Source organism: Rhododendron vialii, chromosome 8a, assembly GCF_030253575.1.
Source record: "Rhododendron vialii isolate Sample 1 chromosome 8a, ASM3025357v1".
Lineage (NCBI taxonomy): Eukaryota > Viridiplantae > Streptophyta > Magnoliopsida > Ericales > Ericaceae > Rhododendron > Rhododendron vialii.
The window spans coordinates 55,124-74,939 of NC_080564.1; the positions used below are offsets into that span (position 1 = coordinate 55,124).

Here is a 19,816-nt window from a genome sequence, read left to right on the forward strand (position 1 = left end):
TCAAAAATGAGGAGAAAAAATGCTTGAACTAACCCTAATAGCCATTTATAAGCTCTGTCAAACTCCCCTTCCCAAAATGGAGCATCCAAACCCCTCATTTCCCTAATCCACTCTTTGACCATGTTCTACTAACAACTTTTAGCACTTTCTTTGGTTTTGTCCTTATTTGATTTTTTTTTTTTTTTGTGTTTGCTAATTTTCTGCCTCACTTTTTAAATTTTTTGATTCGTCTCATCAAGACGAATTGGAAAAATAAATTTTTTTACTTTTACCCAAAAAAGTGGTTAGTTTTGTGCCTCACTTTTTTGACCCTTTTTTTTTTCCTTAAAAGTGGTCATTTTCCAAAATATTTGGATAAAAATAAAAAAAATTACTTTTACAATATGTTTTGTCGAGATGAATCAATAAATCACAAAAATTTGGCGCAAAACTAACAAAAGTGAAAAAATTCAAGTAAAGACAAAACCATAACTTTAAGAAAAAGTTAACCTCTCTCTCTTACAAGATGTCTTCTCAAACATTAAGAAGCCCATCAATTTCAAGCAAACCGCAACGGCAAATTGGATGCATCCTTTGGCTTGAAATTGATGGGTTTTTTGATGTTTGAAAAGACATCTTGTGAGAGAAGAGAGAGAGCGGGTCAGGAGAAGAAAGGGGTTTGGATACTTTGTTTTTTGGAAGGGGAGTTTGACATAACTTATAAACGGTTATCAGGGTTATTTTGGGCATTTTCTTTCTCATTTTTGAGGAAAATCTCCCGCCAGTAGCTTTTCCATCCATTTTAACAGATTTTCTAACAGTTGCACTTTAGTCCAAAGTACAGGGGTGTAAGTGCCTAAATTTGGAGTATAAGGGGTATATGTGTAAATCAATGATAGTACAAAGGGTGTAAGTGCAAATTCCCCTAAAATTATCACTCACCATCCACAATCCCCTACCAGTTACCGTCACGAGACTCAAGACACTATCACGGACCCCAGCCATATAAAGGTTTCAAATACTAGATAAAAAATACCAGATGAATACAATTTAGCGGCGGATTAGAATCTAAAAATGATAGTAATTCTGGAATTTATTGCGCTAAGTTATGGTCCTTATGGAAGGATAGTTTACTTATTTTCAAAATACTTGCGGCTTGCCGCTTCTTATTCTGGTAAAAGCTTCTACCCCAATTTAGTAGGAGTATTAGTTTGGAAACTGAGTTTCGCACTCTATTTTTTATTGATGGTATTTCATTTTTAACATGAAGTTACTAATAACTTCATAAAAAAAGTGGTGCGTCATCACTAACAAGTAGAGTGCGAAAATCAAAATCCATTAGTTTATCCTACTTTAAAAAGAAATTTGGAGTTTTGATAAACACAAGAGATTAACTTGTTTATAGTAAGAGTGTACCATGTATGGGTCTCATCGACAGTTTATCGCAATAATCTAACTCGTTCATTTTCTAGGGTCTGCAAAATAATGTATATAAATAAAAAATTAGCTTAACCCAGCATGAATAAGGGTATCAAAAATTAAATTTTGGTTTATAAAATGGACAGCTTGGATCCTGTCAATAGTTTTTAAGTTAAAATGATCCAGGCCGTCGATTTTATAAATCAAAATTTAATTTTTGATACACTTATCTACGTTGGGTCAAGCTGATTTTTGGCTTATATGTACTATTTTGCAGACCCTACAAAATGAATTGTTCGGATTATTGCGATAAACTATCGATAGGACCCACACATTGCAGGGTGTAAACACTTTTACACCCTAGAAAGTCCAATGGTACAGATGAAAAATCTGTACCAGTGGATACAAACCCCTTTCTAGGCCCATTTTTGGTCTTAAAAAAATTATCGGAGTCGCTTATATTGTTTAAAATATTTTGCTTATGGTCTCTCCAAAAAATAATCTCAATCCGGTATCGATAAGAGTATTTACAAAACATCCAAATTTTGCTCTAGAATTCAGGTTTGAATTCTGGGACAAAGTTGGACGTTTAGTAGATGTCTTAACCGAAATCAATTTGAGCTTATTTTTCGCAGGAGGCGTAAATAAAATATTTTAAACAAAATGAGCAATTTCGATCATTTTTTTAGACTTAAAACTGGACAAAATAGGATTTGTATACAATGGTACAGATTTTATACAATAATACCATGAGGACCGACCAGCTAAACCGAGGATGTACCGATTGAGCTGGCAAATGAGGGTCCCACCCCCACTACCCCGAAAAAGGCGGGCAGAATTAGGAAAATTCAAAAATTTTGGGTTTTGGAAATTATGGGCTTTTGGTCCTAGTAAAATACGTTTCTCTCTCTCCCTCTCTCATTCTCTTCTAAGAGCATGTACACTTGTGGGCACGCGCCCCAAAATTTTTGATTTTTGTTCTTTAAAAGATCGGGTACGGCCCTCTTTAAAAAGCGCGGCGAAACGCTTCGATTTAGAGTCGCCACTCGGATTTTAGCGATGAAATACCCAAGGAACCGAACTTGAAACGTTTTGCTACGTTGTTTGATTTTGAAAAGGCATAGACCGATCCGTCGTCACCTTCGATATCTGAGGTTCGAGAGCCAGGTTACGAGAGGGGAAGGATTTTATGGCACCGCTCTCGCCCAATCCGGAGATCGGTCTCTACTCAGGCACTTTATAAAACTTTTGCATTTTTCTCTCATTAATCATTTTTCAGCCAATTAGGGCAGGAGAACAGTTAATGGGGATTAAAACTGTGACAAGCTGCAGTTATGTGACAAAATATTTTATGGATGATTGGTTAAGCTAATAAATATAGATTGAGAATAAGCACCTGTGAGTATTTAAACAAACTGGAGTACGCTGCTCGAAGGTGGTGTAAACGCAGAACATGGCAGCATGCACTGGCCAGACCACTACATGCCATCACAACCTGCGTGCGCCAACTCGTCACTGGCATACTTCAGTAGGTTCAAGCCACTGTTCTTGCTCTCAACCCTCTGGGCTCTGGAATGGACCAATGCACACTCAGGACAAACCACGCAGTTTATAGAGCAACTTATATCCAGTTACAAACAAATGAAATTGCTTTAAGTCATCAAAACAAATGGAATACCCCATAAACAGTGTGGGGACATGAAAAGAGGCTAAGACTAAACTAGATGCAAGGGTCAGCCACTGGATCCTGGTAACACTGCCGTACGCCAGTCTCGAGAGACCGTACGCCAGTTTTACCGTTTGGTCAGTGATTGGTTTTGCATTATCTGGGTTCTGGAATATGACCAGAAAGCATCCCAGAGGCTTTCTAAAACAGATATGAACAAATATTGAATGTTACAACTAAAAAGTTCTAAATACAGAAAGCAGTAAACTAGTTTTTAGCATGCAATAAGATGATGAATAGACAGGAAATAAAGCATAAAACAAAGATCTGGACCCCATTTCACAACTGAAGTACGCCAGTTCCAGACAAATTCCAGACAGATCAAATTTAAAACTGTACGTACTGCCACGGACCGGCGTACGCGGGCTTATGACCGGCGCACGCCGATTTTAGTTAGAAATGATTTTTTTTGTTTTTGAAACCTTGACAGCTTTAGGGTCAGAACTGGTATTGATTACCAGCCTTGACCCTGTCAGCTCCCCTCAGGGATCAGAACAGAGAAATATACCCAAGTGGTATACCTTTTGCTTAGGGCTTGATGGAATGTTTAAGTTTTGAATGAATGGATTGATTGGATGATGCTTGGAGGATGGTTGTGTGGATGTTTGACTGTAAGAAGTGTATGGAGGAGTCTCTTGTTTACTCTTTCAATGGATGAAAGAAGAGCAAGCAAGAAAATCAAGAAAAGAGAAAAAAAATAGACTTGGAGCTTGAAACTTGGAGAACCAACCCTTTTAAAAGACTAATGGAGGGGGTATATATAGGGGGAAAGGGGTTAAGGCCAGTCAAAGGGACTGGAGCCTTAGCCCTTAAGCCTTCCTTCTCATTGGATGAGAGGACAAGGTGATGGGATAGGGGTGTAAGAAATGTCCCCCGGCGAAGTTGCTTTTTCGGTGGATTAAAAGGTTCCCATGTGCTGTAGACCCCTAGCCATGGCTTCTGCATGCTGAAAAACACAAGTTTGACCAGAGATTTGACTGGCGTACTCCAGTTCGGGCTTGGTCAACGGTCAAAGTTGACCGATGACTGACACGTGGCAGAGGACTAACGCACGCTAGTTGAGTAACAGCGTAAGCAAGTAGGGTTTTGTTGAGGCTTTTTGGCTCTGGTTTAAAGGGTTTGAAAAGGATCTAAAAGGGTTTTGGAATGTCAAAGCTCAAACATACTAATATTTTCAGGATGTTCTTGATTCATTTCATCATCGGAAGATCAAATACCGTAAGTAAACTAATTTGAAAAGTCCAAAATAGGGTGTCTACAACACTAGATTAGGAAAAATAGATTCTTAGGTATTTTACCCAAGCAAAAACCCAAAATAAGCATCACACCAAGTTAGCAATAGCCCCTTTTAAGAGCAAGTACATCAATAGTTCTTCAAAATGGCAGGTGAACAGTGGAGAAATGTATTTTTGCTGCTTTCTTTTGACTAAAACACCACACTAATGCTCTGTATATAATACTCTCCATCTATTAAAATATGGTAAAATATGACATTTATAGTATTATAAAATACAAACAAGGACAGAAGAGAGGAGAGAGAACGTGTCAGTTGTATAAAACAATAATAAAGTAAACGGTACATAATAAACAGTGCTTAGTTATTTCTACCGAACCATTTCAGAAAATGCATTTTACCTCTGCGTTTTGCTAATCTGCTGCACTGCACTTTTTTGGCTCTACTTCTCTACTTTACCTAAACTTATGCATATGCCTACTCTGATGTTGATGCTCTAAGGTTAGGTAAAATAAATTTTGCAATAGTGCTTAGGTAAATTTACTTAACAACTATTCATCATTTATACATTTAATATTATTTTCTCTCTCTTCTAGTCTCTCTTTCTCTCCTCCAACAAAAAAAAGAATAGTAAAAAGAAAAAGAAAGTATTATTTTAATAGAGAATAAGTAAAATAAATAGTATTGACGTAGTATTGAAAGAGACGTGAGTAGTTAAAAGAAAAAATATGCACTGTTCATTGACAATTTTGGCTCAAATTTTACCTAATCTGACATACTTGCTCTAAAACGCGTCTCTCTCTCTCTCTCTCTCTCTCTCTCATTGAATTTGCAACTTCTTTGTACACACCACCAACGCCCAACGCCCTCCCCCACCTCACTGACGCCGGTCCGACCCAATCATCGCCCGCTGTCCCACCGTCACAGCTAGTGTCTTACCGTCCCACCATCGCAGCTTGGCTCTCTCGCCTTCCCACAGTCTCTTGCCTTCCTTTTGCAGTCGCCGCCGTCGCTCTGGTAACGAAAGCCCCAACCAATTTTGTCCTGATTTTTTAAAAATCCCCAAATCTCATATTAGGGCTTGTGAATGTAAAAGGGAGATTTACCGTGCACTTCTATGTTCCAAATTTATACACATAAAAATGCTTTTACAAGAATTCTGATTCGGAAAGTTTGTTATGTGTATCAATTTTACCCTTACTAATTAGTTTCCTAGTTTAAGTACGAGTGAGAAGATTTTCTCCAACATCGTTCTTTCAAACATGGTATTATCCAAACTTGAGGTGATATTGTCCTGATTTTACTCAGTGGAAGGCAATCACGTAGTTTAAAGCAGTTAGCTTTAACACTACTTTGGTTTAAGAATTTAACAGTGCGTAACATTATGAGAATCTACTCAATATACACCCTTTGAAATATAACTTGGGCAGTATTTTTTCATTTAGTACCGAACATTTATTTATTTTTTGATTTTCTCGATGTTTCTTGCCTGTTTTCTTGGGAATTTTAGTTTTAACATTGCTAGATTGTGGTTTGTTGTTTAGCTTTTGAAGCTAGCGGGGAGTGCGGTGCAGGATAACAAGAAGAACCAGATAGTTCCAAGACACATTTAGTTGGCATTGAGGAATGATAAGGAGTTTGGCAAGTTGTTGGGCCGTTGGGGTCGGTAACATTTAGCCTAGCGTTAATCAAGTTCTCTTGCCGAACAACTCTGGGAAAGGAAAGGGCGAGATTGGATTTGTTTTGCAAGAGTTGTTTTTTAGAGTAGTGATTTTCCTGTGTTTTGGAAATAGTTATGTTGGTTTCTTTTTCTACTTGTTTTGATGAATCCTTTTTTGCCAATAGCTTGTTATGGACAGTTGTCATAGCCTTGATACCTTGTTATGGAAATTGCTTGATGAATCCTTGTTTCAAGAAATAAAGGAGAAAGAATATGGTTGAAAATGCTTGAATTTTCTTTGGTTTACATGGTGATTCATTTCTTGATTTCTGAAAGGTTCACTGTTGGAATACCATTTGTTTTTGGTGGAACACTTGATTTGCATAAGATAAAAAAAGTGCACCCCTCCCATCTGTTACCAGACTAGTATTTGAGTTTTTGATGGCTTGCCAACTTGCATTCATGTCTCTCATATAAAAGGACCAACTCCAGAAATGCCTTGAATGTTGTGTGCCACAAACATGCCAAGAACTTCAGTTTGGAACTTGCATAAAAGAATAGGAAATCATCAAAAAGAGGTCATGGAATATGTTTGGAAAAAAAAGACTAATCAAATCACAGATCTTCATAAACACTGTCTCTTGTAACATATATTAATCCAATGAGATATCATTTGTTGTAATGCAGTGTACAAAGATCTTTTGATCTTACGAAAACATATGCGGATGCAAGACATGTTTACCCTAATCATTTTATCAAAACAGACACAAATAAGGACACAGACACAGCTAGAAGCAATGTGCATTTTGTGCAAAGGAATGCAAAATTGCAGTATTGGTAGTACTGTAGTGGTGTTTTCATCCAACCGACTAAAGAAATGCTAATAAGTAGATGAACAAGCTCAATTCATTAGCATAAGAAACAGAGATACAAGTTTAACAAAGCTTTCCTTGCTTTCACATGAGCAGCCTTAACCACTTCCTATCTACCTTAACTACTTTTACAACATTAAAACGAGTATATAAAGAGCAAAAATCCATAAGTACCATTTGCAAAGTGGGATCAGCATCTCCAGGTTTGAGTATCCCCTGTACAAAAGCCACACAATCAGTACAAATGGAAACATCCCGAAATCCTTGGTGTAAGGCCCACTCCAACACTAATAAGCCAGCTCTGATTTCTTCCAATGTCACAGAAGAGGAATTACACTTATCTACATGATGCGCCACCTCTTGACCGCCACCATCTACGTGGACCCAGGCCATCACGCCCCTCCTTGAACTAGCTTGCCAAGCACCATCCAAAAGGAAGAGAACCAAATCCAACCCCTCCACACCACTTCTTTTACACACAAACTACAAAATGGAACCCTTTGTAACAGCCATATTACCAACTCACGCCTACAACTATACAAAAACTAAGCTTCAACCATTTCACAAGATATACAAAAAGGAAGCTCTCTTTCTACAAAAACACAAAGTTTGATTCCCCTAAAAAAGAGAACTATGCTTGACAAAAGGAATGCACCAATCCTATCCGATTCAGCAACGTCTGCCAATAATAGACACCTCATATAACGCAGGCATGTCATCAGTTTCAAAGCACCTTATCCAATTCACGGCTGAAATAGAAAAAATATCAAGTATGTAAACTAAGATGAATTTCGAACTAAAATTGGAAAAATATGTAAACATACTTGCACTAAAATTTACACTCTCTTGCACAAACATACATACACTTTGTCTTATTACAAGTACATACATACACTCTCTTATTTTGCCACACATGTTACAAACTGTTAAGATCTTAAAACCAAAGTAGTGTTAAAGCTAACTGCTTTAAATTACGTGATTGCCTTCCATTGAGTAAAATCAGGACAATATCGCCTCAAGTTTGGATAATACCGTGTTTGAAAGAAGGATGTTAGAGAAAATCTTCACTGGTACTTAAATTAGGAAACTAAGTATTAAGGGTAAAATTGATACACATAACAAACTTTTCAAATCAGAATTCTTGTAAAAGCATTTTTATGTGTATAAATTTGGAACACAGAAGTGCACGGTAAATCACCCTTTTACATTCACAAGCCCTAATATGAGATTTGGGGATTTTAAAAAAATCAGGACAAACTTGGTTGGGGCTTTCGTTACCAGAGGGACGGTGGCGACGGTGGGACGGCAAAAGGAAGGCGAGAGACTGTGGGAAGGCGAGAGAGCCAAGCTGCGATGGTGGGACGGCGAGGCACTGGCTGTGACGGTGGGATGGCGGCGATCGTTGGGTCGGACCGGCGTCAGTGAGGTGGGGGAGGGCGTCGATGTTGGCGGGCATCGGTGGTATGTACAAGAGAAGCTCGGAGAGAGAGAGAGAGAGAGAGACGCGTTTTAGATGGGAATGAGAGAGGGAGAGAGAGAAACGTATTTTATCAGGACCAAAGCCCAAACTTTCCAAAACCCAAAAATTTGGAATTTTCCTAAGAGTTGTGCTACCTCCACACCTAAGTGCACATCCACACACACTGCACACTTGTATGTGTAGGTGTGCACTTGGGTGTGCTCCTAAAATTTTCGTTTTCCTAATTCTGCCCGCCTTTTTTGGGTGAGTGGGAGTGGGACCCTCATTTGCCAGCTCAATCAGTACATTGTCGGTTCCGCTGGTCGGTCCTCATAGCATTATTGGATTTCTGCTGTGTGTGTAGATTTTCTGTTTATATATGTACCTGTAGCTAGGGCTGTAAATGAACCGAGCCATTCGCGAACTGTTCGAGGCTCGGTTCGGTAAGAGCTCGTTCGAGTTCGATTCGTCTGCTAAACGAACTGAACCTGAACCTCAATTCTAGGCTCGTTCCGTAAATGAGCCAAACTTGAGCCTAACGGTATTCGGCTCGGTTAGGTTTGCGAACCTATACTTAAATTTAATTAATAATTCAATAGAGGTCTATTTGTAAATGTAAAAAATTTTAAGGTTGTATATATAATTCAATACTTATTTTTCTCCCAAATTCTATACGATCAATGAGAAAGTTTGGATTCGCTTGAGTTTAATGAGGTGAGCCGAATCAAACCTGAGTCTTAACGAGCTCAATTCGAGCTTAGATTCGACTCGGCTCGATTCATTTGAGTTTAACAAGCCAAACTCGAGGCAAGATGTTCAAGGTCGAATCGAACTCGAGCCGAATCTGAGCCGAACTCGAGCCAGACTAGTATCTTAACGAATCCAACCGAGCCGAACCCGAGCCTTGAAAAATTTTAACGAGCCGAACTCGAGCCAAGTTGTTCAGGCTCGAATCGAACTCGAGCCGAACCCGAGCCGAACTCATACCTTAACGAATCCGAGCCGAATTTAACAGGGTTCGGCTCGATTCGGTTCGTTTACAGCTCTACCAGTAGCACCATTCTTGACACCCCTACAGTGTAAACAAGTTAGCGGCGGCGAAGTGTGCAACGTGGAAACACAGGTCTACTGGACAGAATGACGAACAAAACAAGGAAAATTTCCGACGTACCAATAAATAAATAAATAAATAAAACAATGAAACGATGGTTCATGGTTGGATGAAATCACACGTTGAATGTTTGCTTTCAGACAACACAGGAGGAGGAGACCCTAGAGAGAGACAAGCAGCGATTTTTACCGGGCAAGGGGAAATCCAACGAACTGAGCCCCAGGAATCTTCTTATTCTTTCTCTATCAATCAGATTGAGGTAGGAAACACAGAAAAACACTCATCTCTAAATGGCCATGGCATTGCGAATTCCTCCCCAATCCTTCGTCTCTGTAACTTCTCTCTCTCTCTCTCTCTCTCTCTCTCTCTCTCTCTCTCTCTCTACTGTTTTCCAATCAACTTTGATTTAATTTTGAATTTCTCTGTTGACAATGATTCAATGTTAGAGGAAAAAGAAGCATTTGGTACGAGTCCTCGTACGTTATTAACTTCCGTTTGATCGTTTTGTTTTGGGTAAATCATCTTTGATCGTTGCTCCCTCCTTAGTAAATGTATATTAAGTGTTCTATATGGGTATCGAAATCCACGGCATGAAAAGTCTTCGGAAGTGGCATAGTGAAAATTTGTGCAATCAAGTTTTTAAGGTGGATAATTGTTAGTCTAAAAATGAACCATGAGTCGAGCGAAAGAGTGTGATATAGGGAACAAATTGGTGGCAATTGGTTAAAGTGCACGTCATAATCATATCTGCAACCTAGAAGTTACGTTTTTGTCCCCACTGAATCAGAAGGATGCCTGCAAGAGGAAGAAGCGATTTTCGGGTTAGTGCTACAGCATATTTACTTGGAGACTATGAGAACTTTACGATATCTGGGTGATTTCACTATAATAGTTGTATACCATATCGATACTTTCCTAATCTCAAAATTTTGTACTCATTGTTCGATCTGAGTATAGATCTATGAAACTTCCAACTATCCAGAACCTGGATTTCAGATTACACTCCTCAACTTGCCAAAGTTGAAAAGCACAAATCAAAATACTGTAAAATGGTACATTGGTGAATTCCTATGCGACATAGACCGTCTATGTCTGGGGTTCATCTATGCTGATGGGCACTAGAAAATGACTTCATTCCATGTTTCTTTAACCACTTCTTTCACTTATATAGGTTCGAAAGAAGTGTTTGCAATTTGACATAGAGCATTTTATGCACAGGGTGAGAGTCTTATGCATGGCAACATGGGTACTTAACGTATTTAGAACAGTCCATGTTATGTAAATGAATTCAGTGTTTATGCTCTTTCTTTTCGTAGTCCAGCGTTGGAATTTTTAAAACGCTCATCTCTGATGCTTAAATCTACAGTTTGCCAGAAGCGTGAGGAGAGTGCTTGGGACTTCAATGGCAGGCAAGTCTGTTTAATTTCATTTTATATCCCAGCTCTTCAGGATCATTTGTGTCCATCCTGTTTGTACTAGAGCTTTGTTGTGTATGATTGTTGTCATTTTTTCGCCTCTACAGATACTGTATTGCCAAGCTGCTCAAAAAGCGTCCTCTCATTTCAGAGATCTGCAAAATCTGTACAAACAACATGCCGAATCACTGTTCCTGGGACTGCATCAACAAGTAAAGAAAAATTGTCTATGAATGTTTTGAAGGACAAACAGTTGATTCCTGAATCAGATCCCCCAAGCATCAAAGATGTTGAGCTTTTGTATCAATTCTTTGACCAGAGGTTGAAAATGTTTTTGGTATTACTTTTTCGATGAACTTTATAAACTGCAATTGAAGTTCTATTGATGGATGACCTGCAATTAATTCACAACTATCAGCATGGTTCTTACTAGGTCGTCTTGTAACGGTCATGTACTATTCTGCAGAACTAAGCTTGTGGTCTTGACTGGAGCTGGAATAAGCACAGAATGTGGAATTCCTGATTACAGAAGGTTCTATCTCCACTTTTCTGAAATCTAAGAAGCTATTTAATACTCCAAAATTTTGGTGTAATCTTGATATATTTAGTGCGTAAGTTACAAAGTATGTCTGAAACAAAAATTTGATTTATTCTCTGGATATTTCCAATTCTATATGGTAGTTTGTACTTGCAAACTTCCAATTCTAATGGTTCTTGCAATCTTGCAAAGTCGTTGAGCAGCGGTTCTGTGGGGTTAGGCTTCTTCGGATCATCTTTTTGGAATGAAATTAGTTCGTTGCAAACACAGACCACTTCTTCGGATCGCTTTACTACTAGTAGCATCAATATATGACATTGTACTTATCGAATCAGTTGAGGTCTATTTTGTTTAGGTCAACGTACTTATCATCTCTGTGCCATTTTAATCATCGGATCGCAAGAATCTCCATTCCAATTCACCATCGATCCACGCTCGACCTGGATTTTAGTTCGTAACCCCTATACCAAATTGTGGTAACCCTGGGTTGCAGCAAAAGCATTATTTTGCAGATTTCTTGCATCAATTGTTTTTTCCATTTACTATGTACTTTATTTTTTATGTTTTCAGAAGGCCACATTTTGGTTCTCTGCAAATGATAGTTTTGTCTCAGTTCTTTTATTGTTTCAAGGGATCTTCAATCTTCATTGTCTTTTGACCAAGTTTACCTTCGCCTTTTAGCTTAGTGTGAACCTTATGTCTGGCTCTTCCCTACTGGAGGTTTTCTTTTTTCTTTTTGAACGGCATAGAAAATTTTATTATCTTTGTGAAAGATACAAAGACTAAAAGGAACAAGGATTTAAATGCCATCATATCTCTAAACAAAGTCTAAGTACAATCATGTGCCAATCCAAGACCTAAAAGAGAGAAGAACCGAGATCGGCAAGTTGCCAATCAAGGAAACACCAAAAAGGGCCGAAACCCAAACACCTGATGGGTTTGGACACCAAATGGGCCAAAGCCCAGTACAATAAAGAGGTCTAGTCCAACCCAAACACCTAAGCTCCCAAACCCAACCCAAAAACTAAATGGGCCGAAGCCCATACACAAACCCTACCAGACACTGGCCACCCATTGCGCCGCCCACCTCATCACACCGCCGGACTACACCCAGCTAGCATCCTCAAATGAAGATCTGATCGGAGAGCCCCAACCAAAGCAGCACTAGATCCAGCAGACACATCCCCAAACTTGAACCACCACCACGACACCGTTAGGCTAGAGCTGGTTTCACCCAGCAGTGAAACCAACGGGAGAAACTCCTTCACAGGACCACCGGAAAGGGTTGAGAACAGAACACCATCGTCCTCCACCACCATATCATATGTGATTGGTTCCGCTTGTTGACTGCTGCCACTAGCGAAAAGTGTAAAAGTTACCTGAATCTTTTTCTGTGTTCTTTGATATTTAATTGGCGGACTGGTCGCAATGTAGTTTTTGTCCAATGCCTTTGTTCTTCCTTGTTTGTGTATTTTGCGCCCTTCAGAGTTGGAATAATGAGAGAAGCATGGGGGCGTTTTCAATTTTAAAGCAATCCTACATGATTTGATCCAAGTTTTCCTGATAGTGTTGCGAGTTTTCCATTGGCTATTCTAGAATGAACCAACTGATGCACCTTTGTCCTAGAATTTTGCTGGAGTGGCAAAGTTTTAAGTTTGCAATGCCGGATAATCTTTTGATTGATAGGTTTATCAATGCTACTCTTAAACTCTTTCTTGCATGACAATAAACCCCTGTCAACTTAATCTTCACCCTTAAAAATATTGATGTTTGTGATATACTAATATTACTAGGGCTGAGTATGGTCCGGATTGGTTCGGTTTTATAACCAAACCAATATATACGGATTATGAATTTGGAGAACCAAACCAACCTACAAAAAATAGAGAACCAAACCAATCCAAACCATTAACATACGGTTCGGTTTCAGTTTTAAACCACAGTTTGCTTTGAACTAAGCTATCATCTTCGAAAAATATTTAAAGTACTCAAAATTACGAAGATAAATTAAAAAAAAACTTATGCTAAAACCAATTCCATTCAAATTACCAAAACACACTAACATCAACCAACTAATTAATTATTGCGGTGGATTTATAGAAACAGTCTAAATTATCTTGGCATAGAAGGAAAACTAAATATTGCGGTGGATTTAATACGAACAATAAATTAGAAAAGTTGTTGACTAGGACTCCCATATTTATTTGGTGAATCATAATTAAATTATATATATATATATATATATATATATATATATATATAAAACTCAATATATATACATGTATTGTACGGTTCGGATCGGATCGGTTTGGAACCATAACCGTGAACGTGAATCCACAAACCAAACCATATAATGCGGTTTTTAATTTTTTTAAACCATGACCAAACTATACTATTAAAAAACCGAACAAAACCTTTCGGTTTGGATTGGTTTGGACTGGATTCGCAGTTTGACGGATTTTTTGCTCACCCCTAAATATTACGCTTATGCATGCTGACAGTTTTGTTTTATTGCAGTCCAAATGGAGCTTATAGTTCTGGCTTCAAACCAATTACGCACCAGGTGATCTGAGGCATGTGCTCTAATATTTTGATGTGTTATGCTAACATCTTTTTGCATGGAAGGTATTAAATTGTTTGGCTTTCGGGTTTCCTAGCAAGAAAGAAATTGGAGTGAGCCCTAGCGGTGGAGTAATAAAATTAGTAGCAGCTCCCTGTGGAGTAAAAAACGAAGAGGAGGAGATGTGGACAGTCTGATATTTGTTCAGTATTATGCAATAGAAGAAAACTATTGATGGGCTCGTCCATATAACCCAAAGGTTTCAACAAATATACAAGTGCCCAGAAAACATATCGCGATCCTATAACATGGATTTATCGATGTTTGAGAATTGCTAAAAAGAGCAAAAGAAGTATATGGATTGGGATTTTGGGAATGTATATCACACATTTGTGTGAAAGATATTCCAAATTCTCTGGACTCAAATGCTTCGATGTTGTTTGCAGTTAAAAAAAAAAAACTTGGATTTTATTGTTGTTTTGAGATTTTGGCATCTAGGGATATCAACTACACTAAACCAATCCACTGAATTGTGACATATTTTCAATTGGAATATAGTCGGTTAATTTTTCAGTATGTGTAAATCCAAAGAACGCTTCATTAGTGATCGAGTTGTTTGTGACTCAGGTTGGTTATCCTCCTAGAAAAATTAAATACCAGTTCGGGAAAAGAATAGGTAGGCCATGTTTGGAGCCAGCAAAATGATCCTGAAATGACTTGCTAAAATTCATATCATTCTTTGCTTTTGTGAAAAAGATAAATACATTCTGCTGATATGTTATTCAAGGAAAAAAAATTCGTAATACCTTTTTTAGTTTAGGTTTCATGAAAAGCTGTTGGGAGAAGATTTGTATTTAAATTACACCAACTTTTGTACAAACACAAGCAGTCTATCATATCAATGACGTGACCTTGACAGCATTAACATAGTTCTATTGATATTATGACAACGATACTGCTATGTGCAAACTGAGATACTCAAACTTCTAGCATTCCTTTTTATCCCATAAATTTCCTGAAGACTAAATGGTAGAATTTCCTTGGAGGATTTTTCAAAAATTTTAGCACTACAGATGAGAAACTGGAAATGTGCACTATAAGATTTGTTCTTGGTTACATCTACCGGCAGAAACTCTGTTATTAACTAGTGATCTTTTGGGATGTTCCATGAATAGGAGTTTCTCCGTTCAAGTAGGGCCCGTAGGCGCTACTGGGCTAGGAGCTATGCAGGATGGAGATGCTTCACTGCATCACGGCCAGGTGCTGCTCATGTTGCTTTGGCATCTCTTGAGAAAGCCAGTCGGATAGGTTTTATGATTACGCAAAATGTAGACAGGTAAATGGCTCTTCGCCCCCTGTTAAATTTTAGGACTCTACAGTGCCCTGAGCATGTCTGGTGGGACTAATTCAATTTATATTGTCCAGGCTGCATCATCAGGCTGGTAGCAATCCACTTGAATTGCATGGCACTGTCTATACTGTGGTCTGTTTAGATTGCAGTTTCTCTTTCTGCCGGCATTTGTTTCAAGAGCAAGTGAAAGCCCTTAACCCAAAGGTTAGTATTTTGATGTGCAACTTATTTATTCAAATAATGGATTATAAAATTTAGATGTGCAATGTCGCATACTACTTCTTACCATAGTTCATTCCTTTTGCCTTCAGGAAATTTAGATGTGCAATGTCGCATACTACTTCTTACCATAGTTCATTCCTTTTGCCCATGAGTCATTTGTGTAGTTTCTGTCTCTGATGTCCTTTCATACTGATAACCTTATGATGGTAGACACTTATATTCTATCTTAGCCTTGATTATTTCAATCTTCTCTGCTCTTATTTGGGACAGCAATTGAGGAACATAATATTTTCCTGCAGTGGGCAGCAGCAATTGAAAGTTTGGACTATGACAGCCGATCAGACAAGAAATTTGGCATGAAGCAAAGGCCTGATGGGGATATAGAGATTGATGAAAAATTTTGGGAGGAGGATTTTCACATTCCCACTTGCCAGAAATGCAATGGAGTTGTCAAACCTGATGTAAGAGACTCGGGTTCAATCAAGTTTCTCTGTTTCAATTTGCTTTACTGGAGTATGCTGGTGCCCGGTAGTTGTCATTCCAGAATATCAGTTAGTCATACCAGTTTGTGAGGTTGAAATGACATGCATACCCTTTTGCCAATGCTTTCTGATAAATCTCTTGTTTATTTTGTGGATGGTAGTAGTAGGAGTGCTCAGGGTAAAGGTGTATGGATGGATGATAAGCACTCAGATGACTGAATATCCACCAAAGGTGGCGATGGGGACAGCTGAGGCAGCCTTAGACCAACTGGGGAGAGAGAGAGACGCTTGGCATCCAAAGTTGTTCAAACCCATCCCCTAGCTGCTATATCAAGTATTCAAATAAACTACAAATTACAGATAGAGGGAGAAGGGAAGCTATACATACATTCTTATCTGTGTATTGCAGATCAACAAACAAGCTCATAGCTGTGTAACAGGTTAAAAGGGAAAGACGGAAAAAGAGGGAGATAGACGGTGAGAGCAAGTGTGGTGCTTGGTTCTGTTGATGGCTGAGAGATATCTCACGTGGTTGGTAGGGGTGATGGAGTTGGGTTCCGTATACTGTGGGAGAAACCCGTGGTGGCGCTGATCAAATTGGTTAACCTCAGCTGGACCTCTGTTTCGGATGAGTGGGTTCGCCTAGCTCCTCACCTGACCTGCACAGATGAAGCACGACTCAGAGCCGGACCGGTCGGAGTGACCGGAATGACGCTCTGATGATCAAGTCTGAAAGTGCAGGAGGAAGACAAAAGCACTAGGGTTTTGAGTGAGAAAGATTGTGTATCATTCTAGGTTTTCATCCTTGCCTTTATATAGAAGTTCCTGACTTGCTCTCCAAGTACACGCGCATGCCTCGCACGCTCGGTAACCACTCTGGCTGACGTCACTCCCGATGTATCACATAAGGCCATTATCATGCATGTGCATGAGCTGTCACCCATGTGCGTTCGTGCCAATCTCATGCCCTAACCATTCCAGGTGACATCACGACAGACGTAGGGACCAAGGCGGTTAGGCTCATGTGGATGAGCTGGCTCGCATGAGTCCGTCGAACCTAAAAGTCCGAACCCCATGATTTGAGTACCTCAGTATGAGTTGGCGGTTGGATACTTCATATCCGAATGTTACTGATGCAGAGCTTAGCTATCCGAACCTAAGAGTCAGATGCTTGACTCGACCTGATGAGACAGAATTAAGGGGCTAAGGCCGGGCTTATTGAGTCTGACCAAACCAAATTATTCGGCCCACTACAAAATCAAAACCTGTAGGGGTGACTGCAGGTGCTGCTACCGAGAGAGAGAGAGAGCCCGGGGTTAGTGGTAAGCTCCACTCTCAATAGTATACAGAAAATGTAGGGTACTAAAAGTTGTTAATATACTTAATACATTGGGGTCAGGTACAGGCGGGGAGGGCTGGCACCCGTTTCTGCCCCCACCTGCTGCAGTTTGAGATTTGTTAATCAAACCCTCCCTCGAATGTCCCTCAAGTTGCAGAAAGTGCTATGTGGACTGGATAGTTCAGGTACTTGGTGGGCTGGGTACAAACTGCCTTGCCTATCACATTAGGATTTGTTTTTATACAAATCTAAATCCACCTCCTTAATATGGATATTAGTCCACCTTAGATTAAATAGTTAGTGTTCACTGAACAAGATGCATAGACTTTCATCCTCTTCTAGTTTCGCATGATTTCTACATTAGAGAAAGTTCCTTGCATTTCAACAATATGTTGATTTATGGGTCCAGGTGAAAGACATGTGAATTTTAACTGCCGTCAGGTCTAGCATTTTAAATGACATGTGTCGCTGTTGCTGGCAAAGAGGATTCATAATTTTATTCTTTTGGTTCATGTAGTTTGATGTTTGAGAATTTCCTCCCTGCTCTCATTTCTTTGGGTTGGTAATTGCTTGACTTCTACGTTGTATCCTTCAGTTTTTGAAAGAAAACAGTAGCCTGTGGTGATGCCTCAGATATCCTTGTGTGTTTGATAAATTTGAAGGTTGTCTTCTTTGGTGATAATGTCCCCAAGGATAGAGCCGATAAAGCAATGGAAGCGGCAAAAGGATGTGATGCTTTCCTGGTGCTGGGATCATCTCTGATGACCATGTCTGCTTTCAGACTTGTTAGGTACATATTGTTTTTGCTTTTTGTTTTCATGAAAGAGTGCTGTTTGCTAGATAATCTGTCAGTATGGAAAAATCTCAATGGCTATTTACATAGGAAACCAGACAACCATATCCTCATTGATGGTAGGTTCCCATAGTAGACCAATGTGATAAAAGATCTAGAGAATCTGGAGTCCTGGACTATCCTCCACACTTGCAAGTGTAACTTGACATGAATTAAGTTTACTGACACGACTCGCATCCTCTCTGGCTAGTAAAGAATGACCAAACTGAATGCATTCTCTATTTATGTAGCTAGTGCATTCATCTATATTGCTTAAATCAATGCACCTATAACTCTTTCCGCCATTGAGCTAGCCACATCTTGATTTTTCACTGCTTGAGTAATAGCAACTATTACGCTTTAGAATGCAAATTGCATTTCAGGGCAAATGTATCTTTTGATGCTAAACAGTTACGACTCTATACATTCCATCATAATGGAATCTGAAACCAAAAGATTTCTTTTGATTCATCTCCATCACCCTATTCAGTTCTGCACAGTGCAGTTATACAGTATCTGGATTCCTACATCCGTCACTGTGTTAAGTTCAGCAGCCCTGGAACTAGAATATGGAGCTATAGCTGTTGGATTTTTTACCTTTTGAATAAAGAGATGCATTTTGTTCTCCAATCCGCTGGTAATCTCCGGTTGGTTTGGCTCTTTAAATTGATTTTGCAGAGCTGCTCACGAGGCAGGTGCTGCTACTGCAATTGTGAATGTAGGCATGACGCGAGCTGATGACTTTGTTTCCTTAAAAATCACTGCTCGACTTGGAGAGGTTTGGTTGTTGGAACTACTTTACACTTGTATAACATGGTACATGAAAGCTTTTCTGATCGTTGGATTCTGTGGTTTTATTGGTTCAGATACTGCCAAGATTGCTCAATGTGGGTTCCCTCAGCATCCCTGCTCTCTAGGAATGGTACCAGAAAACAGGCAATGAGATTGAACTTGAAAGGAAGTCTGAGATAATGTCGTTGAACTGATTTATTACTTAATTCTTTTTAAATGATCTGCAAGTGTTTTGTTTGTTTTTTTGTGCTCAAGCCGCCAATGAAGGTTCTATGTAGTGTGTTGGTTGCGCTTTGTGTTGGGAGGCATGTCACTCTTAGCAAATAAGTGTGTGTGTGTGTGTGTGTGTGTGTGTGTGTGAGAGAGAGAGAGAGAGAGAGAGAGAGAGAGAGAGAGAGTGAGCCAAAAAGAGAGCTGTGTACATGAGCAGGGTCGGACCTTAGTTTTTGGACATAAATTATTTGTGCAGAGTATTTTACTCATGTTCTGCAGTTTGGTTGGGCAAGGAGTAGGACTATGTATAGTATTTCTCTACAGAAATGATTTCCATTGAAGCCAAAATTTGACGTCCATGTTATCTATATTGATTGACTGATGTTTGAATCCCTCTGTAATACGAAGAAACATGATTTGCCTGTAGTTTGTCGCGGCTTTCATGCAAGAGGATGGACGGCGGCTATGTGACTGATTATATCCATTCATCAGTTTTTTCAGGAGCTTTTAACAAAATGCTTTCAATGTTCCCATTACAGACCTACTGGCCTCTGAAATGTGGCTTTATAAAGTGATTTCAAAGATCCTAGCCAAGAGATGGTTAAAAAAGTC

At 39.2% G+C, this 19,816-nt stretch overlaps 1 protein-coding gene across 8 annotated transcripts; it reads left to right on the forward strand.

Annotated features, from left to right (window-relative positions):
- Positions 1 to 9,485: 9,485 nt before the first annotated feature.
- LOC131335606 (NAD-dependent protein deacylase SRT2) lies at positions 9,486 to 19,594 on the forward strand. 8 transcript variants are annotated; one of them, XM_058371050.1, is made up of 11 exons: positions 9,545 to 9,792; positions 10,827 to 10,869; positions 10,983 to 11,196; positions 11,309 to 11,407; positions 13,931 to 13,976; positions 15,149 to 15,309; positions 15,399 to 15,528; positions 15,846 to 16,007; positions 18,030 to 18,157; positions 18,878 to 18,977; positions 19,066 to 19,594. In XM_058371050.1, the coding sequence occupies exons 1-11, from the start codon at positions 9,751 to 9,753 to the stop codon at positions 19,114 to 19,116; spliced, it is 1,176 nt and encodes a 391-aa protein (XP_058227033.1). In that variant the 5' UTR covers positions 9,545 to 9,750; the 3' UTR covers positions 19,117 to 19,594. The 8 variants fall into 8 exon arrangements, with proteins under 8 accessions (XP_058227036.1, XP_058227037.1, XP_058227030.1 ...); XM_058371051.1 differs by having other exon boundaries at positions 9,547 to 9,792; positions 11,342 to 11,407; XM_058371052.1 differs by lacking the exon at positions 9,545 to 9,792 and adding an exon at positions 9,878 to 10,281 and having other exon boundaries at positions 11,342 to 11,407.
- The last annotated feature ends 222 nt before the right edge of the window (positions 19,595 to 19,816 follow it).